General features: G+C 40.7%; 1 protein-coding gene across 8 annotated transcripts in view; it reads right to left on the reverse strand.

Moving 5' to 3' along the window:
- The window catches only part of FHIT (fragile histidine triad diadenosine triphosphatase), a 620,171-nt gene that overhangs the window by 4,868 nt on the left and 591,630 nt on the right, over nucleotides 1–23,673 (reverse strand). For 6 of the 8 annotated variants that reach the window (XM_074835874.1, XM_074835877.1, XM_074835875.1 and 3 more), the window contains one exon: nucleotides 3,516–3,619. In XM_074835874.1, coding sequence (XP_074691975.1) covers nucleotides 3,518–3,619 — 102 coding nt within the window. In that variant the 3' untranslated portion in view covers nucleotides 3,516–3,517. Of the gene's footprint in view, nucleotides 1–3,164; nucleotides 3,208–3,515; nucleotides 3,620–23,673 lie in introns of all 8 variants that reach the window. The other 2 variants (XR_012624678.1, XM_074835873.1) reach the window with 1 other exon arrangement.

The following is a 23,673-nucleotide window of genomic DNA, read 5'->3' on the forward strand; positions in this document are numbered from 1 at the left end:
AAATCCTGCACAATTGTGAAGCCCGCATTATTTGGAGAGATATTAAATTGAATTTTGCATTTTGAATCACACAAAATATTCAGATAGTTAAGCAATTAAAAGCTATTGAATATTTGTAACTCAAAAAGCACTAGGCAACAAAGTATCACTGTCAACTCCTTTATGCAAGGGAACATCTTGACATCGTACTTAAGACTGACTACTTCTCTAATGGCATAAAAGTCTTACTTCACTTATGCATAAAATAGGAAAACTTCTACTGAAACTTGCACAGCCTGGTTCTTTCTTCAGAACAACACCACAGAGTGAAACTGCCTTTGAAGAGAAACGTTTTTCATATACTATCTGAAGGTTAGTAACTCTTTTAATCTTTAGCCTTTTTGCTGGCATGTGTAATTTAAAATGCACAAAACAGACTATCAAACCACACAGCTATAGATAGTTAGAAAATTTAAAAGGTGCATCTGAAAAGAGACTTGGAAATTAAGCTGCTGCACCAAAGCTTGCTCTCTGAGTAAGGACTCTTTCCCCATGGATCCACCTTGAAGAGCAACCAGTTATCAAATACAGCTGACCATATGACAGCCAACACTGAACGACGAACGGCTCCTAAAGAGATCATATGTTGGTGCTACTAAGCAACAGTGTGACTAACTGGGGCAATTATATATCAAATATCCTACTGACAGAATAATTTTTTTATTTTCTTGTCCCTATCCAGAGCCACATGAAGTTCTGCTGAACTTTGGCTCTGCAGACAGAGCACCGTGAGCAGCTCTGCAAAGCCTGCACCTGCTGGAGGTGTTCAAGAAGTGAAAAGTCCTTCTAATGAGATGGGATACAGTGGCATGGGGACATGCAGTGAAAGACCAGAAACCTACGCGAAACAAATTCACTCACTGGTTTCAGTTTCATCTGCTCTAGGCAACTGTACACAGGAATAAATTATGTTAAGACAAGGATTTTCTCAAGGGTGTAAACTTAGCAAGGCTAAATGGGTTCATATCTTTAAGCAAGTGGCTGGATATTTCTGATCATCTGGGGATTGGTGTAGAAGCACTCAGCTGTGTCTACCCAACCAGCCAGGAGGGATCAGGAAATGTAGTAGGGAGAGAATCAAGAGCTTCTTGTTTTGTTCAAGTATTTCTTAGGAAAAAGTCACCTGCAAGTCCTTTGTGATCAGATAATCTATAAATACAGGTAAAAGGCAGTACTGTACTTAGTCAAGTCATATAGGAGTTGTGACAGTTGTTGAAGGATTTGTGACAAATGTAAGGGTAGCTGGGAAAGCTCTGAAACAGCTCAGTCTGTGAAGGCTAATCTAGCTGAGCTGGGCTTCTTTGAACAAAACACTTAAGTAGAAAAATAATGCATGAGGCCTTAAAAATTGCTATTTATTGGCTCCAGAACACCCACATTCAGCTCTTTCTGACTTTCCCTGTGCCGCATGAAAAAACTCAAGTAAAATAGCATCCAGGTAAACTTATAAATGGCAAAATAAATCTTTTGTAGGTGAAAAACAAAAATAGCTTCAAAGAGGGATGCATATAACCTTGTTAATTTGCCAAAAGTCTTCAATCTTCATCACTTTAGAAGCAAGGTTAAGAGAGTAGATAAAAGTTGAGAAATTCAGAAGGTGCCAGATATACCTTTATCTCAGGTCCAGAGCCTTAAACCTCAGAAGCAAAACGATGTCAGGAAGAAGAGATTGACAATGATGCCTTGTGTTGGGAATCAAGGGTTGGAAGGACTGCCTGTACTAGGCAAAATACTCTCATGATAATGATGCCAGTAAGATTTAATTTACCAGTCTGTTCTAGGAAAGGTAATGACCTTAATATTGTGGGGAACTTATCAAGAGGTCATCCATGCAGACACACACTGATTTATTTTTATCATAAATGGAAATAAATGTCCAGCCACATGAATTTGCTCGCAGGAATGAATTTATACCAGCTTTGTGTTTAGCATCAGAAGAGCCCAAGAACATTTTATGGATATGTGGGGATTTAATTTCAACCCCTTTGAGAATCTCTGCAGAAAAGTATTTCAAATTAATTTCTAACCACACCAACTCCCCTCCCTGCCCCAAACCTCCTAAATATAGAATGGGGAACAACATCACATTGCAATAGGGATGCACCATTTTATCTTAAGTACTGTTCATTTGCTGCTGTGCCATAGATGAAGTACTACATAATGCCTCTGTTAGTAGAGTGCTTACATATGCACTACCTAAGGATATGCTCTTTCTGGCTGAGTGATTCATTTTTGAGAAACATATTTCTGAGGAGGTAAAAAGTGAGTGTCTAAGTAAAAATCCAGCAGCCATGCTGGAAACTTGACTGTGTAGTCCAAACCCTGTTACTCCAAACCCTGGAGGTCCCTAGGTCCCAGATGCTGAGGACAAGTTTCCTTCACAGATGGGAATTATACGTGTTACACGGCTTTCTCTGTGTCAATTTGCAGAAGTGTTGGCACAGTTAATTAGACCGGAGAAGACAAGAGCATGGTCATCATGCAAGAAAAAATGGAAAGGAAAGAGCCGGATGAACCAGCCCAAATGGAGAGGACAGAATGACATGGAGACAAAAGCTGCCATGTGCACACTGTGTAGTTTACCTCAAGCTTTCTCAAGCTGGGCTGCAAGCAGTGAGTCACAGGCAGAGAGGAGGGATATTTATGGGATTTCGGTTCTTCAGAGGAAAAAATATGAAACAGTCAGAAATGACAGAGAAATGAGAGTTCTGGATGATGGCAAACAACATATGGGGAACAGGGGAGAGGGAGCTTTTGGCATCATTGCTGCAGTGTACATCCCAGCGTAACTCATATTGATCTCCGGGGGCCAGTTTATTTCTACTGGAAGAATCTGGCTTCTGGGACTCCAGGTACAAAATGAAAAACTCTCAATTTCTAGAGCACCAATGTTAGTGTTTGCCAAGTGTTTTCTCTCTTCTATTCCTCCCTGCAAATCTTTTTTTCTTTTAGGGCCAGTGGAAAATTTAGCAGAACAGGCAGTTTTCTAGCAGGCTTAATTTTGAAAGTTGAACTGATCAGATGATCTAAGATTTGACAGATGAAGTTAGCATTTGATTATCCACTCTATAGTCTGAATTCTGCTGGCATTTTGTATGTATAGGTGCATATGTACACAGACATACCAGTTTTTAGCTCTTCATAGAGATACCAAGGCTATTTTCTGTTCTAAAAAAAGAGGGAAGATATGTTAGTTTTGACATTCCTCTTAAGTAACTGCTGATGATTCTGATTTCCAGATGTGTTATTTTTTGCTCTCTGGAAACAAAATGCTCTAGGATGGTGCTGATTTGCTCAAGGAGCAGCATGTTATTTCAGCCACTGTTGGAGTGCTGTGTCCTTTTGGAAACAACACAAACCTAAGAGCTTTCACTTCTTTTGTTCTATTCTACATATTCTCCCCTGTCCTCAAGAAGCCTATGGAGACTTTAACAGAGTTTTGGGTGTTGCAGGAGTGTCAATGTGTAAATCATTACCTCTAATTTTCCTGAAAATACTTCTTCAGAATTGCTGCTTCAGCTGCCATTTCTTCTTCTGTCCTCCACTTGTCAGGGGAATCCTCTTTGTCATGTCGTTGCAACTTTTTTGAAGGAGAAAGAAGAAAAAAAGCATTGTTATTTTTTTCCAGTTTTATTGTAAAACTCAGGACATGCCTGTATACAACCAGTCTAACTATTTCATGTGTTTGCGGGATGGAGAGACCTGGTGATGAGGAGATGAAGGGTGAAGGTTACTAGTTTAGAGTGGTGACAATAAACTGGCTCTGATGGATTTTTGATGATAATGCAAGGTGCCAGGGTGAATGATAGCCAGTGACAGAGTTCACCTTTGTGAGCTGATGGACAGATACCTTGCGAGTCTGATGCAAAGCTGGTAGGTAAAGTAACAGGGTAACACACACAATTCAGGTATTTTGAAGTGCCCATTACCTCAGTGGAGTGAGCTAGGCAGAAGCTGCCTCAACACCTTGTCAGTAATTCATGTAAAATTTTCTCTCTAGCTTTTTCCCTGCCCATGGGGCCACCCTTCCCATCAAAGACCTATTGTGATAACAAGGCCCTGTCGCAGCTGTTTCCCGCTGGCAGTTTATAACAGTAGTTTTCAGAAGAGACACATTCCCTCCCTGCATGCAAGTTATTAGTCCTTCCTTGCCCTTGTTGAAAGTGAGACACATCTCTGGTCTAGAAACAAAACCTGTTATTTTAAGCATAGCTAAATTTCATTGATGATTAACTGAGGAAAAAGATCAAAAGTATGTGAAACATTTAATTTTTGTATCTAGCTTGAATAACATACCCATAAAAATGAGTTCTATCCCACATGCAGTAGGTATTAAGTGATGATTTCAGATACATCCTTTGCCTTTCCAGAAGGGAGATTCTGATGGTTTTGCTGCTCTCTAGAAGAAGAGAGTTCTATTTTATGGTAAATATAACATGCTGGCACTTGAGTGACCATTTGTACACATGTCCACTCAAAGAATGCCTAACACTCATCAAGGGAAGACTACATTTACAACAGACAGCAGGAACATTTGCATTAATGTATTAAAGTATTGAGATTTCCAGTGTGTTTCTAGGTACAGAGCAAAGCACAGATTGTGTTAACAGCATCAGTGCTTCTGAGGAACATTATAATATTGACTTTTTGTTAATGTCACAAACAAAGTGGGAAACTAATGAGTTTACACCTTTTATTCCTGGACAAATTTTAGTACAGAAGATGAAGCAGTGAAAAAACAAAGATGAAGCAATATTGAACCTGCAAGCAAACTGCATTACTGTATATGGCATGTTTAGCAATAAACTAGGATTGTTAGCATACATCCAACTCTCAAATACTTTTATTTGTGCTGTGTTTTTCCTACTCTGAATTTTGCTGCCAGCTACAGTCCTATGTAGTTTTACATTCTGCAGCACGGATTTCTTCCTTCTCAGCAGACGAAGCTGCATTAGAAAGCTATTTCCTTTCATGCCAATACGATACAGTAGCTGTAGGCAAATTAAAGTGTATTACTGTTCGACTAGTAGAGGACTAATCTTCATTGTTACGTTAGCTCTAGGTGTGTTATAAATCCATCTTGTAATAATGCTACAGAATTATAGAGGAAGATTTAAAAGCCAGGAACTGGTACAGTGTATACACTGTCAACACACATCCTTTGTGTCCATGTGTCTGCTCTCACACACTGTACACACCTATACAGTGTATAGGTACCATAGCTGAGCTGGCAATGAGAGGGAGTTATAAGGAACAGCATAAATCATCCTGTACTTTCCATGGACTGTGAGCACTTACACCTCACAAGAGGATGCACCAGGACAAGCCAAGTAGTAGTAAATCAATTGTCTGTCTGAGGTGTGAGCTGGTTTTCTAAAAAAGCAATGCCTTGCTCATTCGACCTAGCATCAGCAGGAGATACAGCAGGCAACAGCTAGAAGGCAAGGGAGGGTGGCCCCTGTTCCTCAAGGTCTCCTCGTTTAACCTGCAAGAAGTGCTTTTAGTGACGTGATTTGGCTGCTGTTCTCCCTTGCTATCCTGGTAAGGCGCAACCCAGGTGAGAGCTGACTCCAGGAGGAGACTAGTAAAGTGGGGATTTGACTTGCAGTTTTTATTTTTATTTTCCCTGTTCAGTGTCACTGAAATGAACAGTAATAAGGAGGCGTATCCTGAAATGGCGGCTGTTGTTTAAATTAAAACTGTGTGAAGTCACAGACCATGGTGACTTCTCAAAGCCGGTAAAGGAGAGGGTTTCTTCTGCTACAACAACTGCTAACCTATAAAAATAATCAGTCTTTGACTTAAGGCTAATACAGATATATGGGGAACAGCAATGAATTCTGAAACTTGCCTGGAAATCCAACCTCCTTCAGCAGCCCTGGCTCCTGGTGCACAGCCTGCAGTACCACACAGCAAGCCCCAGCCTGGCTCGAAAGCGCTCGACACAGCCTTACCGTGCTCTGCTGCGGCAGGCGTTCGCACGCCTCTCGTGCTGAAAAGATGTATTCACGTTTTGTGGACACACTGGGTATGATGAACAACAGACTGCAGTGTTAAATCACTGCCATGGCCCATGCATTCATTGTTCAACTGACCTAGAGATGAGTATTACTTCAGTATAAAATTTCTATGTCTAGCCACACAGAATCCCAGGACTATTCTGCATTCAAACCTCTTACCCTGTCAGTAATTTCTGAAGTGCAATATACAGTTATCACCCCAATGCCACAAAGTTTCTGATGTTATTTAACCACCACTGTAGAGATTTGGGAAACTGTCCTTAGTGACCTCCTACCCTTCTCTACTACCACCATCCTGCAGGTCCAGTACAAGCCAAACTGTACAGCTAGCCACTTCGAAGCACAATAGTTAAATTATGGATAACCTTGCTAGATGATGTTCTGGATGCTAAACATTACGCAGGTTCAAGATGAACAGTGCCAATAAATGGAAGACAAATAAATTAAGGGCTGCCAATACCACCTCTAGCTCAGGGATTCTACATGCTGCAAATTAATGGAGGCTGGAAAGCACAGTGGAGGCACATCTGTGCACCTGCCCAGTTCTTCGAATCTTCTCTTCGCATCTGCTAGTGGTCTCCAAAGGTGACAAGATATTGTGATCATGGATAGGTTTGGTCTCACCTGGTTATTTCATGTGTTCCTATGTAAGGTAATTTTCAATCAGGTTTAGATCTCTGTGTGAGGGCCTCTGTAAGCAAAAGCTACTTTATTTAAACTTTTTTTTTTTTCTTTCCAAAAGAGGCTAAGACAGTCTCCATAGTATTTTGGCTGAGTTGTAAATCTGTTTTCAGGAAAGAACATCATACATATTTCAGTATTAAATAGTATTGATTTAGAATTCAGGTGGGAAACAAACATAACAGTCGATACTTGTTTCTAAGGGACTTCTGTGCCTTGGAGTGTGTTCACATTCACATGCACATCCAAGTCCCAGCTGTGCATCCTTAAAACATCTGACATGCTACTGAAAGTTTGGATTATACAAGGGAAGCAACACTCTCTTGCACCTGGAGAACACCCCAAGGTTCTGCTCAAAGTAAAGGGGAAAAAATACCTCTATTTGCCAGCTATCCATCTGTAAAAACTAGTGATTTTCCTTTGTTTTTTCCCCAGTCAGAGAGAAAATGCTGGAGAACTTGAGCTGACATCCTTACTCGGATATATCCACAGACTACCTTGAAGTCTGTGATACTTTTTGTAGAACCAATCTACTTCTGCAAGCTCTGAAAAGAAAAAAACCAATCTTATGCAGAGCCTCACATCATCTGCCTGACATGATTTTCTGCAAAAGAGGTTTTGCCCAGAGTTCCCTAGACAATCTGAATAGAGGTGGAGATTGACTGATCCATATCCTCTCAAAAACACTTTGGCTACCTTCTCTACGGTTCCTGGGACAAGGCTTCCATATTACCCAAAGGCCCCTGAACAACAACCGTTGCCCTTCTTGAAATGAACGCTTCTAGAAAAAACTGCTCACCTTCAGAATCCCTTCCCAAGCAAATGTGTACGTGTCCAGTTGTGATAAGTAGCTGCTATTTCAAGTGAGATGAAAATAGCACATGATGAGGTTACAAGAGTCACTTTTGTGCAAAGCACCGAGATAAAGGGGACAGATTTTGCTAAGGGTCTTCCAAGGACATCCACGAGGTGATGGGGCCACTGCTGAGGGCTTTTGCAGAGCTCTGCAGGTGCGCTGGGCTCTCCTGACAAGCGCTCTTTGGTGGGTAGCAGGAGACTTCTTGTGTCCCCTGAAGTCCAGGTCCCCTCAGATGTGGAGCAGAAGTTCAGGGAAGCACAGCCTGTTCTCAGCAATGTTATGGTAATGTTGGCCCAAGTTGGCCAAATACAGACTAAAATTTACAATCCCTACACTAAGTGAAAGAAAGAAGTATTAGAAAGCTATAACGATTAAAAAAAAAAAAAAAAAAGAAAAAGTTATAAGCTTTGGGTGAGCCTAGCGGGAACGCAAACAATGAATACCAAACTACAAGGGATGGATCTCCATGATGTTTTATACTGACATGAGCTTAATATTCTAACTCTAACCAAATCCTTCCCTTCCAGGCTGCACCCCAGGAAGGAAGCAGCAATTCTTGGTACCTGGACAGCAATTTGTCCAGCAGGACACAGCACAGGAGCTGGGAGGGGGATCTGCCTACACGCAGCCTTGCATCGCTGCAGGCCACAGTGCATGCCAAGGCCCAGACAGGGCAGGTGGCAATCTATAAAACCTTTTCTGTAGAGCTCCAAGCTAGTTACCATTCTAAAACTGCTGGTACTTGGCCTGTTTTCATAAGAGAGTGGTGATGCAAAAGCACCACACCAGATAGACAAGATGTTCTACTGCAAAACTCAGAAAGCCCCAAATTCTCTGAAGCCAAGCCCACTGTTGTATTACAGGAGTGTCTCAGAAGCGCAAGCATTAACAAAAAGGTAAGCAACCAGATTAATGTAGCTCAGATAACTCCAAAAGGAAGGATAAATTTAGAAAGCATGAACATTTCTTACAGACAATCTCTATTATGCTAACTTTTTCTTTTAATATTCTGAACAAGCACCGAGACACACATTAGTCAATTCTTTAATCGCGGTTGCCCAGCAAATTACACACCGTATCTGCTCAACATTCTTCAAGCACTAAGACTCTTGTTTATAACTTAGTACATCTTCTTGCCTTGCAGTACAAATAAATGCACTATTTCTAAGATATGCCCTTCGTCAAGCAGATCATTACTGATGTCTGACTTCTTGGGCTTCCTGATAAATTATCCTCTTCTTTCACCTCAAGCAGAAAATGCTCTTCCACCAATAATCTATGACTGTCAGTCTCGATTACTTGTAAACAGTGGAGCTCTTTGAATATTTCTGCTTGTGAAAAGTGTTCATTTTCTCACTCATGTCTCCCAGTGTGAGATGCTGGCAGACCTGACAGCTGTGCTTTATGTTATTTTATTAAAGTTGTTAGTGCTGCAGAACGGTCTATGTTTTTATCACTGCAATTCTTAAGGGAAATACAATATTGTTTTATAACACATTCGCATTGGGGAACCTCTCCTTCTTGCCCTTTGCGGAGGAGCCCAGAATTCTCAATGCAGCAGACTATAGGGCACCTGGGTCTACGACTGACTGTTGTTTAAAGTAACATCTGTATTATGGTTTGTTCCACTTATGCTGTAACACCAGAAGAAAAGCAACCCATGTTAATATAAAGCATTAGCCAAAAGTATTGGGAAAAAAGCTTTTATGGTAGTTAGTACTATTCTCACTCCCCATGAATATTTACTGTTGATAGTTAAGAGTTTATAACCTCCAATGCATTTAACTAAAAGAAAAATTATAGTGATGGAGAGTAATTACACCAAACTGCAGCAACACAAGAAAACTCAGCTGCTTCAGTGATTATAAAATATAATATCATCAAAACCATCAGCTAACAAAAAAAAAAAGAATGAATTTTTGCCAGCAGTTTGGGTCAGATATTAGGCATTACCCAGTTACCAATACACCTGGGGATACCCAGGCATTTTTTCCATACCAAATTCCCACACTTGGATGAAATCTGCAGAGGGATATTTCAGCATCAGATTAACATGTGAACCACGAGGAGACTGAAAGTCTCATCTCCTCTCTCCAGTGGCAATCCTTTTCCAGAGGCTGCAGACAAAAATGATCCCAGGGCTGCTATACGTACCTCTTCCTCCAACTGCCTTATGGACCCACAGCACATCCCTGCCCTTATTCTTGTGCTGCAGCGAGCAGATGTGATGGGGCTTCATCCTGAGCATCCACCATGTGAGAGAAAAACTCAAGGACTGAGCTGGTTGTGGCTCCTCAGCCCTTTGGTGATACTAAGGACCTCCTAGTCCTGGGGGTAACTTCTAGCCATCTGAGTCTCCTCATGTACTGCTTTGACATCAACTTAATTCCTGAATTGCCTTTTGCCCTCTTCTCTCTGGTCTGTCCTCCTTGCTCTTTTTCCTCCAGTGCTTTCTTTCCTTTTACTTTGGTTTATATTTAGCTTATATCCTCATAGTAAGACTTCATTTCCTCCCCTCCCCATAATGTAATTAAATGTGACATTTACTGCTATTATCTGTACCTGCTGCTACGCTCTATGCTTTCTTCATCCTCCGCTGTCTTGCTGAAGGGAGTGTGAGCTTTCTGGTGGGCAGCCTACTCTGCCAGTCCGTGTCTCCTGTCCCCATCCCATTTGCCTTTAGTTGTGGTTCAAGTCTCGACTTGACTAGCAATGTAAAATGAAAGAATAATGGATGAAATGCAGTGGTTTCACAAAGCAGCTTCTCAGGGATGCTGCAGTCATATGGCCTTAAATCCTGTTTTACCTACCTGGGGATAATCATTGCAGGAGCTCCCAGCCCTGGGTATGCCCCAGATGGGTATCCCCACAAAACTGCACCAGGCAGGGCCCCAGGAAAGGCAAAAACACAGGCAGAGACCAAATGTAGCACACTCCCTCTTGACCACATACCAGATGTTGTGTTAACACAGTGCAAGAGGCCTGGCTGCCCCCCATCAGCTGCTGTGGGATCAAGACCGGTTTCTGAGCCCCTTTTACCATTACTCCCACTCTGCAGACTGAGCAGCTCAGGCAGTTCAGTGCTTTCTGCATCTCTGGGCCTGTCTCCATATTTAATTACAGCTACAAGACTGCTGTAATTTAATTGCTCTAATTTACAGTGAACACCGCTGGAAAAAACCCACATCCTATAATTTTCTCATCTGCTGACTTTGCTTAAGATTCTATATCATACTGATATCTGCATTTGTGTGAATCAGAAATCCCTGATTTTGAGGGATTTGCTGCATTACACCCAAGTTATTTAAGGAGATGGAGAAGCCCTCTTCTACAGGAGACACAATTTTTTAACTACCTACTGGAAAATCCTTCTCCAATTGTTTCATGACTTCTGCATGAAATACACTGCTACCTCACAGTTGCTGATATTATTGCTGCAAAGCATATATTCCATTGGAAATCTCAGTTTATCAAAGCTGCATTTTAGAGCGTGGTGGTGTTTTTCCTTCTATCGACTCTTTGTCATAGTGACTGCAAATATTTTTTCAGCTTTATTGTTGTGCTTTGGGGAAGACTTGAACCTCACACTTCACATGGACATATGAATAACTGCACCCTTTTTAGCAAAGCACTTAGACGAAGAGAATTCTGTGGAAACACACATAAAGGTTAAGTAAAACCCTTAAGCATATGTGTTTAAGTGCTTTGCTAAAATAAACTCTCCAAATGCTAGTTTCTAACAATTCTGCATACAAAAATGATAAGAAAAAGAATAAATACAAATGGCATCCTAAGAAATTTGCTTTTGAAAGTATAAGAGACAAGTAAGCACATGAGCAGAACGACAGTTGTCTAGAAAACACATTTGCCATTTGGTGAAATATGTAGATTGCACTCTGAAGAGCTAAAATCTTGACAGACTTCCAGTTTGGCTCCAACTGAGATAAAATTCTTGGAAAGTGAGCACATTACAAAGGAGATACTTGAAGGAATAGCCACTGGGGTAGAAGTCCTGCCAAAGACTTGGAGAACAGCTATTTACAACCTAATATGAATCCAGGCAACAATCTATAAAGGTGTTTGGATATATTTTCACCATGCCCATTATTCTCCTAGTTAGCAGATAATGTCTTCCTCACATGGGAACAAGAGGTAGATGATTGTGGGGAGCTTCCTAATGGCATTGGCTAGAGAGGGCTGCCTACACAAGAGAAATGTGTTGCAGAGAGACCTGGGTAAGAAACGGCAATGTCAATGTCATAATGTTGGAGGAAACGTTATCCTGTGTGCACAGCCTGCCATGCAACATTACTCATTTGGAAAAAGGCTATTTTTAATCAAGGAAAAGCACTTTAATCAAGGATAGAGTCAGTGATTCAAAAATTTCATGCAGGTGCATGTATTACTTGACTGAAATCCTTTTCCCAAAAGGTCAGAGCTGCAGAACGATATGTGTGTCCCACTCCAAGAGCAGAGATAACCTCGAGGTGCCTGCATCAGGCTGATGTATTCTGGCTCCCAACGCAGGGAGTTTCAAAGTCAGAACTTTCCCTGCTAATCATCTTAACTTTCAACAAATATTTGCTGTACCCTTAGCACACTCAATAAGATTCATGACATGCCAAGGGAGACACATGTGTGTTAGGGAGGCTGATTTGGTTTACTTGTTTTCTTTGTATTTTTCTGCCAGCACAAAGGATATCTGCTGCAGGTCCTATGGCATCGGCACAGAGTTGGTTCAGCATGCAGGGGGACACGAATGTGTCCCCATCTCCTGAGGGGAGCTTCACTCTCCTCACCACATCTCTGGGAGCTGCAGGAAGAGCCCACAACGGACAGAGCAGAGAGCAGATTTCTTCTTCTCTGGGGAATTAGCTTATTTCTATTAAACAAATCTCCACCAACACTTTCTGAAATTAAGAAGAAAACATTCAGTCAATGTGGCTTGGAGTAACTCATTCTGAGTCACTCTCTCCACTGATGTAGGAGGATTTTGAGGCTTCAGATGTCTAAAATGACACATACAGCATGCTTGAGGGAAACCACTGGGGTTTTATGTGTGCTTCTCAGGGGACCCCTCACCTGCCAACAGACCTTCCCAGGATGGTCCTGTCTGCTTTCCCCGTGGCACTCAGGATCATGGCACTCCTGCATGAAGCTACATCCCCAGGACAGCCTTTTCCCCCAGGCATCCCTCAAATACTTCTTTAGCTTTCAGCCTTGCACATGCAAGGCTACCTCGCCTCTGAGATTGCCTCCCCGGGATTTAAGCAGCCAATACCCTCTAGTAAGTAGGTACTAAAATAGGTTGAGGAATAAATTGCTCTCATTTAACATTCACTCCAAAAAATATGGCTGCATTTATTATGCAGCATATTGTTTTATATACTGTTTTGTTATAATAAGTCATGTTGATTTAAATGTCATGACATTTTAAACAGCAGTAAGAGGGAAATGCTGAAAAAGAGCAAGATGATCAAAAAGGATTTGAAAAATCCTGGTGAAACGTTAGGGGCCAAACACCCTCATTATAGTAAAAATAAAGTTACAAGCGAACTTAAAACTCAACTATGAGAAACCCATTTTAGAGAAACCCACTCTGCCCCTCCAGGTCTCTCTGTCACTGTGGTTGTCCCCAGGTCCAGCAGCCGAGGAGTGGGTGCCACCACCAGCTGGGTGGCTGGGGCTGGCTGCGGCCAAGCGACTCAAGCACCTGCAGCAAAGCCCTCTTGGTGCTCTGCATCCCCTTGCAGGTTTAGCTTTTCCTTGTGCTGCCCTTTACCACTGAGCCACTGCAATACTCTGGAAAACACTACTGAATGCATCCTTGGAACTTGTTAATGCCATTTGTCTCAGTGAGGAGCTTTATTTCAATGCCTGTGTTAAGTTATATGAATGAACTTTACATATAATACAAAAGCCTACTTTAATGTGGCTTCATTGACTTTGAGGAGACACAGAGACTATCTACCACTGATGATCTACATGCATAATGGCAGATTTTCACCAGAAAGTCTTTTAATGTTAAAAAGAAAATAGCTCAGATCAGAGGAGCTACTCTGTTCCTGCAGATTCAGTGCTCATCTTTTATATCAGGTCTGGACCCATATGCCAGCATCCCTCACTGCTGCCTCCATGCTCTCTCACCCCCCACCAAGGGAAAAAACAACAACAACTGCAACAACAAAACAGATGGTGATGCAACGAAACATTAAACCCAATCCCAATACCTGAGCTGTACCATGAATATTTCACTGAGGCATGGGGTAGAAAAATGACCTTTTCTAGCATCTTAAGGGATATCTAACCTTGTAATTGCTATAGACACACTGAAGACACACAAGAGGGAGACCAAGACTATTTAAAAGAAGCTGTGTATATTTTTAAAAATTAGTATCTCAATGTTCCCATTATAACCTGCCAATATGAATGACATTTACTCTTGCTCTGAGAAATGAAAGAAACTCTAAAAGACAGACTGCATTAAGAATCTATTGATATTCCACTGACCTAGTAGTATAAGAACCAGACAAGTTTTGTCAAGGGCAAATGCCCCAGAGTCTGTGAATTCATCTCTTAAAGTAGCAGTAAAGGGAAAAAAATATCTTCACTGTCTAGAATATTTATAAAATCCAGCAGAGGCTCACACTTCTTGATGTTATGATGGCAGTGGATGGCACTGGACCCAGATATGGGAGCAGAATTGGGGATTTCAGATGGTCAATCACCTCTTCCAGTTTTTCCAGTCAGTTAATTTTGCCGTAAAACTTACACAGGAAGTTCTCTTAAGAGACATCACATGGGGTTTTGCCCAATTTATTTTGTTCACATTGTACAAACTTCACAAATACATGTTACCCCTAGCAGAACACGGTCCAACATTCTGTTTGGGATGGATGGACACAGGAGGTGTAAGCTATGCAAGAAGTCCCTGCATTGCCTTCCCGGCGTTAGTGGAAAGACCCAGACAAGGGAAGAGGAGGGGAAGTGAGGAACAGTTTGATATTGTTCAAGCAGGCTCCTTCATCCCTCAGATGAACCTCTTAACTCATACAATAAATCAAATGAGAACAAAAAGTCACAGACAAGAGGCCCAATACAGGAGCCCTTATTTACTTGGTGAGACTCAGACTAGGATAACAGTGGCTTTTTCAGGGGGTAGAGGGCCACAGGCTGCCTTCACTTTGAGGGGGAGGAATCTATTCGCTGCTCTTCCAAGCTGCAGTGGTGGCCTTCTGTTCTAATTCTTTTTCTGGGGAATAAGACCACAGTTGTACTCATATAATGCCCATGCTGAGGAACAGGGATGGCATAATAGCCTGGGAATATAATATTCTGCAACTAATTTCGGTGAAGGGACTGTGAATTTGGGGAGAATTAATTTTAGCTGGATACATGTTGCAGTTAATTAAGGCTGATAGCTTCTACTAGTAGGAAGGTGTTTTTTATGAAAATACATTGAAAACATTATTAAACTGCCTAGGAAAAAACAGTTGCCATTGCCCATGCTACAACCTCCCAGACATCCCCATGTTCCTATATAGGAATCATGAACTGATAGCATTTGCATAACAATTATTATTTAATATGTAGACTTCAGTATCATTGCTTTTGGACAGAATTAATATTCAAACCTTTGAGCACAGACATTTTAGAAATATTCATCTGGAAAAGTTACAGGAACTTTTTTGTTTGCAATATTTTTGCAAGTTCTGTTCCTGTGATGATATCCTGGCAGCAGATCACCATCTTCTCTTACCATAATTCAGAGAACATACTTCAGAGCCACAGAAAAATCCCACCCCACTGCACGGAGGGGGTGATCACATGAATATGGGGGATGGAGGGTATGAAGGGTACAAAGACAGGAGAAGCAACCCAAACATGTCCAATTTTCAGAGACAAAAAGTAATTTTGTTTGCCTTCAGTTCAATCAGTTTGTTCATGCCTTAGGAAACAATGAGATCAACTGAAATGAAAGCAATTTCCAGCAGATATGAATAAAACACATGGCCCAGCTGAGAAAAGGTTGCACATTACTCCAGAAGCTCAGTCAAATACTTGTGGATTAAATGTCGTGAGAACGGATCTAGCATGAGCTTGCCTCATCTCAGTTTGCCAGACTAGGAATTTGCAGGTTTCCCACTCATTCTTCAGGAGGAAGTTGACTGGGGAATAGGTTGTACAGTCACACACTTTGTGGAGCACTTGCAAAATAATTTTATTCCTTCAGACGCAATTTGAAGTCAGAGCAGGGTACTCCGCAAGCAGAACTTCTTCCACAGAAGGTCTACTGCTACATTTTTCTCTCCTTTCTTTAGGCCTTTTTTTTTAAACTAGCCTTCAAGCAAAATTCACAAAAAATATCATGTTCTCAGTTTGTATTTCCAGGGTTTTCCTGTGCATGTACTGAGGTGTACAAAGGCGCTCAAGCTCTCCTCATTCATCCTGACCTGTAAGCATTATTACATTACATTTAATTGTGGAAGACACTGTCTTCACAGCTTTATTTCTCATATGACATCTTGTGAATTGCTTTTAGGAAAAGCCATTTATACGACTTCTATATATATGTAAACTAGTACTCTAATGTCACATTCTTGTTTGCACATACCCTTGTATTCATGTCAGCTAATCCCAATGCAAAAAGCAAGTGGCCCTTCATATATTTCAGTTAGGAAACAGTAGCATGGATTGTCATAAAACAAAAGTTTGACTGATACTATGCAAAATCTGTTCCACTGGAAAACTGGCATCTTGCCCATCATCTTCCACAAAGTTCAGTATCTTTGTCAGCGCTCATCTACTTGACTTCTTAATTGTCTGTGTTCACTGGCTGTATCAAATGGAGTTTTCTTTTTGCTTTTGCTCACTGTGTATTACATCTTTTAATCGGTATATTTAATTACTTACCACAATCTGCCATGCCAGATTTTCTAAGCATTAGTCTAATTAACTTAAGCTTGATAATTATGTTTCAGATATCATAACAGTACGCACAGAACTTGCAGATTATGCTGTTGGCTTAGCTGTTTCTGATAACATTTTCCTCCTATCCTTACTTCCCACTTTTTCCTTTTGCTTTTTTTCTTTTTGTACAGGGGGAGCACAAGAAGAAAGAGGGACTGCTGTTCTGTTTGAATGACTGAAAGGTTCTCTAAAAGCAAAAGCCAGCTGTTTCTAATAACAAGTCATCAAAGTAAGTCAACACAATTCAGAACAGATCCAAAATGCAAGGATTTCCTCTTTTTATAAAAGATAAATATGTCACTAAAGAAACTTGAGCTTCCGATAGCGGAAATCATAGAGGATTCAAGCACAAACCTACAGCACTTACTGGCCAATTATGGAAGTACTCAGACTTTCCACAGGTCTCCAGCCTGAGCTATTCTAATTATACGCCTGTTGGCGACAGCATGCCGCCAGGGAGGCAATAAATAAGTGATAACATGCATGGGACCTGGCACACATACCTTTTCAGCACAGAAAGATCATCCTTCACAGAGTGATGCAGGCCATCTGGGCAAATGAAATATGCAAGCCTGAGACCCCACGTAAGAGTAAATAGATGCAGAGGACACTTATGTCACAGTAATAACGGAAAGCAAAAGAAATCTGTAACAGGCTATAGATTTGTATTTGGCTTTCTGATGTAAAGCATTTCATTTCACTTCTGTCCAACTCACTGTGGTATTCTGCTTTTATGATGGAGAACGTATCCTGCATTGTTTGGTTTGCCTTTTTCCGGGATGAGAGCACGGATATTGTGTCCCACCACGTCAAATGGCCTCTGCCTGCTGGGAGATGGGGCAGACCAGGCCTCCTCTTCCTGCTCCCAAGGACCATGGGTCTTTCTTCCTGACTGGAGTCCAACAAGCCCTGTTCAGGTCCCAGAGGCATCCAGACCACAATTTAGGTATTTGGGCTGCAAACATACTTACGTTGTGTCCATGCCACAGCCCATTTATTTTGGATGCAGTGGTACATAAGTGTTGTCAAGCCCACTCAGAGAACCATACTGAAGACTTTGCATTTACTCTAGAGTTACTGGTGCAGATTTAATCAGCTATGAAACATTGAAAGACTGCTCAACTGCCTCTATTTTTAACACAGACTTTATGGATATGGAGACAGGGACAGGAACAGGCAGTTCCCCTCATTCAAGACTTTATATTCAAGTGACTGAAGGGCTGTCACCCTTGACAGGATGCATTACTTCCTGGACTGCTGGTAATCAGGGTGGCCAGTACATAAATAAGCATAACATAAATCTGCATATTAGTAATTAGCATTTGATTCAATCAGACTATAAGTGTTAGACCACTGTAGCAGTGATTCCATATAGGAAACTATTTAACATTCCAATTATCTTTAATGAATTAACCTCAAAGTATGGCTGAGGTGCAACATCCTAAGAATCCCTCTGCTCATCTACAGTCCACTTGCAACTAATTTCACTTCACAAGCCTACCTCAATTAACATTTTTCTGCATTTCACACATGAATAACTGCAGTACTGAAATATGCACTCCTTTCCCAAATTTAATAGCTGAGATACCCTAATTTTTTTTGATTCTATAAATGAAGGAAAATCATTTCCTGCTGCTATCTCAAACCAATTAAAATTCTTTTTATATTGGCTTTGCATCTCTTCAATATATGTATGAACCAAAAAGGTCCTACATTTTTCACATAATAATTACTTGGAATTGATCTGCTATGCAGCAGTCCAAAGACAAAGGGGTTTACAATTAGCAAATTTTAAAGTTTGGTTTACGTTTTCCATCACTAGAGTTTTTAAAGAATGTTTTTTGTTGAATGTTTTATCTGGAAAGAAAACTCAGTGTAACTAAACTATCTAAATTAAAAAAAAAAAAGGGAAAAGGTGCAAATTTATTGATAGGCCTGGAAGGAAAGGAGAAACCACTGCCTTATAGGCCACTATTCAACTACAATTACACAAATAGCTATTGTAAAATAAAGAACACATTTGTATAACACACCTTGTGCATTATGTAGCACTGGTAGAATGCAGATACCTAACTGCGTGATCTCAAAGAGTTATCTAATGCCTCTAAGATAGGTTGAGACTTGTCAACGGCTTCTCTATTTGCATAGCAGGATAACTGCTGGACCTCATGACTCTTTCCTTCTGGTTTCCCTGGCTTTCTCTGTGAATTGTATAAAAAGACAGTGTCATTTAATATCATTCCTGCTTTAATGGGGAAACATGGTGAGGAAGCTCTTACTTTGCACCACGGTTGTGGTAAAAGGAGCAGCATTCTTGAACAGATTATAAATCTGACGTTATTTTCCTTTTCACTGCATGTTTGCAGCATTATTTTAGCATTAAGAAAAAATGAACACACGTGTAGATAACAGCATCCACGCAGCAATATGGCATAGCTGTTATTCTTCTCACAAGCATCCAATTTAATTTTATCATCAAATACCACACAGTACAAATTCCTATGCTCCATTCCTTACTGATTTTAACCTCAGTTTAGAGCTAAGCATTTTGTGCTGTGCATATCATCTAGAGCTCACTGTGGAGGAGAGCATTACCAGTAGAGACAGATGTGGGGATACAATACACACGTCCTTCTCATATCAGGATTGTTGGATTTTTCTTTGCCATCTGAAGCACCCACGTGATGCCACAGAGTTTCACTGTCATTTCTCTCTGAGCTACTGAGTAATGTTATAATGAAGTTACACAGATAGGGACACAGACATAATATAACTTGCCCATATAGCTACATAAATAGAGTTTATTTTGTATATTAATTTTTACAACAAATAGGGATATGCATGGCCTATTTGGTTACATGAGCAAATTCGTGCCCTGAAAGATGATGTTCTCATTAAGCAAAGCTGCAAGCCCAAATCTTATCTAAAGTGCTGTTTACTTTGCTGGCAGAACAGCCAGCATGCTAGAGCTTTTACTATTGCCACTCAAATTGAGAGCACCCCACAGCAAATTCTGAAAACTTAAAAAAATATTAAATAAGCCAATAAGAGGAGGACCTATATTAATCATCAATAACTGCTTAATTTAGCTAATATTATAAACTAACATTTTTAGACAGAGTAAGTTTTTTCTTATCACACTATTTCTCCCTAGAATTTTATCTACTCTCAGACAATACCGAATATTGTAACATTTTCCCCTTACCTGAATTTTTACCAGCCCTTGAATTTTACAGCATACTACACTTTGGAAACTCTAAACAGTAGTTAAAAATAAACTCTTTGCTATCATCCTATTTCCACCACTTCCATTTATAACCAATACCACACTGCATTTATGCATGAATCTGTTCTTGTTTCAAAACCTGTTTCAAGCCTGATTTTACTCATGCTTTGTCAAATGCCAGTGGGCTCCTGGAATGGCTTTGGTCCACTCAAATTCAGGGAGAGATTCTTTACATGAAGCAGGCACTTTTATCCCTGGACAAGTGTCCAGGGCCAAACCTTTGCATGGTGGTACACCTGAGCTAATGCACCCTCTAGACCTCTCCTCGCACCTTCTCAAGACTTCAGAGCCCAGCCAGGGCCATCCTGCTTCCAGGAAAGCACTGGTAGGACTATCAGCTGCCTTACAGCCAGACTGAGCCCGCAGGGTAACAGTTCAGTGCCTCCTATCACAGTTTCCTGGCACTGCTATCTGAATGGATGCAATTTTTTTTTTCTTTAAAGTTTACTTTAGATGACAGTGCCAATTCAGTGACATTTCAGGAGATAGCCTTGAGAACATTAGGAAAGCTATAAATACTGTGTTAGGGATTATTTCTGTGACACAGATCAAGTCAAGAGTTTCCATCCTTCCAACTCATCTCTGGGGTTTCGGGGCACTGGTAAAAATTTGGATAAATCCATTATTGTAAAAAAACCCCAAAACCCAAGAACTTTGTCCTGGTTCACAACTAAAAAGCCTCCTGAAAATTAACATTGTGAAGCATCTCATGTTCATTCTTTAATAAAGGGAGAGGGAAAGGCTGAAAATAGACTAAAGAAAGCAAAATAGTTTGTTCCAGCTTGCTGCACTAAACCTTTGCTTACCACGTGAAGATAGATCTTGTGCTGATTTTGGCACCAGTAGGAAAAGACTATTATCTCCAACTCATCTAATAAGATCTTAGGAAGGAGGGACATTTTCTCTAGATAACAATTTTGTCTGTAAATCAGAAGCTGATTCATGTCCCCATTCAGCAATGCATTTAAGTTCTCTCTTAATACTGAGTGTATGCTTAAGATCTGTTTGAACTCACTTAAGCTGATCACTTGCTTAAATGATAAAATGGGATTGCACTGAATACCTGTAGGCACATATATAATTAAAAAAACCTTCTGAGCCTAACAAGCATAGCTGTCTGCGTTACTCATTGTCCACATTTGAGAGTAAAGACTCCTGCTTTAATTAAAGTGATTGAGTGAAGATGTCTGAATGCTTACATATTATGGCAGTGAGCACAGTGCAGAACGAGAAATTAAGTCATAGTGCGAGTCAGAAAACCACATACAGAGCTAGAGTAAAACCAAGGAAAAATTATGACAAATCAGTTGAAATTCTTCATGAAAACATTATCTGCTAGTTCAAATCAAACATTCTGACAAATTTTAGGGAAACAATGCTTCCTTCATTTCTAGCATCTCTTCTCTTGCTTCTCCTGTTATCACACTTTTCCACTGTCATGTTTCAATTGTGACTAATGAACACTTAATATTATTTATAGTGTTCTCATGCCTCAACATAGAAAATATGCATGGCATTTAAGGTGTAAAAGGAGACCCAGCAACAGAGGATCACATCTTGCAGTGTTTACTCGTAAGCATCGTTCTTACTCACTAGCACGTCCCTTGACCCACTGTGATAATTGGGGTCTGCAGGTCTTCCATAATTGTGAGCTTGACACGGGAAAATGGGAGGTTTCACACAATAGCCTGGAAACCTGTAATGATCTCTATTGATAAACACAGCACAGAAAGGGAGGAGCCTGCATTCATCCAAACAGGACAGCTTTGTATGTAAACTCAGAATCATGATTAACACAGAATAAATTAGGAGTAAATCATAATTGGCACATCCACAATTACAATGAATTTGTGAAAAAATAAGGTGAATAATACCTACTTTAACATTTCTACCTCACTTTGGAGCTTCAAAAAGAGATAGTGCAAGAACAAAAGGGGTGAAACAGGCTCCAGTGAAAGTGAGGAGAGTACTTCTTTTTGCTCCAGATACTGAGTTTCAGTCACAACTATACTGAGGCCAGCATACTGGTCAGGACTATAATCTGCTGCTATTGAAGGAGATACACCACCACGCTGGCCATCCTTCCTTTCCTTTGTGTGTTTTTACACCCTCCATTATGTTCTTCTCTTTCTCTCACTTTAAACTTAATCTGATGCCCAACCAGAGGCTGTGGAGCACCTAGCACGACTGAAGGAGATACCTAATTCAACAATGGTGAGAAGACAGCCATGAGAGGGGGCTGGGATTTCCAATGCAGGAAGCATGAATTAAGAACCAATTCACAATCAAGTCATGGTGTCCATAGCACTTCCTCCTAACAGACTGTTTCAAAAGTACATTCAAATTAAAAACCCATGCACCATTTAACACTGATGTCAGAAATGACATGTGGAGCTAATTTGATGCATTTGTCTATGAGAAGACGTGTATTGCTTCCATTTCTATCTGCCACTGTAAAGCTGCCATGCAAACTGAGATGAAAAATTCCTGCTGTTTCTGCATGCCTACAATGAAAGTATCTGATATCCATAGGTCTTTTATTTACAGACACATTTTTAGTACAGATTGAATTAAAAAAAGACGACACATTTGCATATTTCCCCCAGCAACCACTTCTGCATTAGATCAGCCCTTGGCTGCCTTGGCAAAGAGTGAAATCATAACGGGGCTCATCACGGAGCTGCAGATAAAGCAAACAAACCCCATCCTGCCAGGCAGCTGCCGCTGTTCACATTTGAGCCGCTGGTAACAGGAGACCGGGGCATATCTTGCTGTTGGTTATTCTGCATTATCCGGGATAAGCCCTGGAGCCAGCATGGTAACTCTGGATTTGCAGAGCTGTAATGGGGCTTTGATCTAATGTCACAACACACACAGGCAGCAAGTCAGGCCCCATCGGCAGCAGAATTTGACCCAGCCGGGGTCTGCTGCAGTCAGTGGAAAAACACCCATTGGCTTCACTGGAAGCTCATTCAGCATTTCAGTGCCAGCAGGAAAAAACCTCAAAAGGTCACATAGAGAAAACATAAAGGGGAAATTGTTCCAAGGCACAAGGCGCTGCTTCAATTTTTTTGTTCAGGCTGGCCTATCAGTTTGATTTTCAGCAGAGCAATGCATCTTACCATGCAGCCTCTCCTAACTAACTAGGCAGAAGCATGATGAGTTTTAAAGAAAATCATGGGTTTGTCTGCAGACAACTCAATATTTCATTGCATCAGGCCCTGTTCTCTCATACTATTTTTTATTGATCAGAATACCTCAGGCTATTAAGTTTATTAATTAAATGATAATTTTTTTTCCTGGTGAGTATACAAGGAGATAAATGTCTTGCAAATAAACTCAGAGCTTGCAGGCTGAGTCATGTGGTGATTTAGAAGTCATTTATCTTTTTCTCTCCCCCTCAGCTAAAAGTAATCGTTGCCACAATGCTCTGCAAGTCTAATGTGGCTGTGAAATGTGCAACATAAAGAGATATTTTTCATTTCCAGCACAATTATACCAAGCTTTTATGTTATACTAATTTGTAATTGCAATGCTAACAAGAGGATATGGATAGCTGCTAATCCATTTAAGCACAAACTGCCACCCTTCTGAAGTAGGGAGTGGTCAGACCCCATCAGCTGAAGCCAGCCTTTGTAGAGGCTGAATTTAGATTAAAATGTCTCTATGCTTCAAAGACATATAAGTTTGCATATGCCTGAATTTTCATTGCTGTTTTGAGCCAGCCCTGAGGTTGACAGGTGATGCTTTAAAGCTGAGAGACAGTAGCTCTTTGAAGAACTTTCCCCCAGTGCTGTTCTTCCTGGACTGAGCCACTG

The sequence above is a fragment of the Strix aluco genome, chromosome 11, assembly GCF_031877795.1.
Source record: "Strix aluco isolate bStrAlu1 chromosome 11, bStrAlu1.hap1, whole genome shotgun sequence".
NCBI classification, from domain to species: domain Eukaryota; kingdom Metazoa; phylum Chordata; class Aves; order Strigiformes; family Strigidae; genus Strix; species Strix aluco.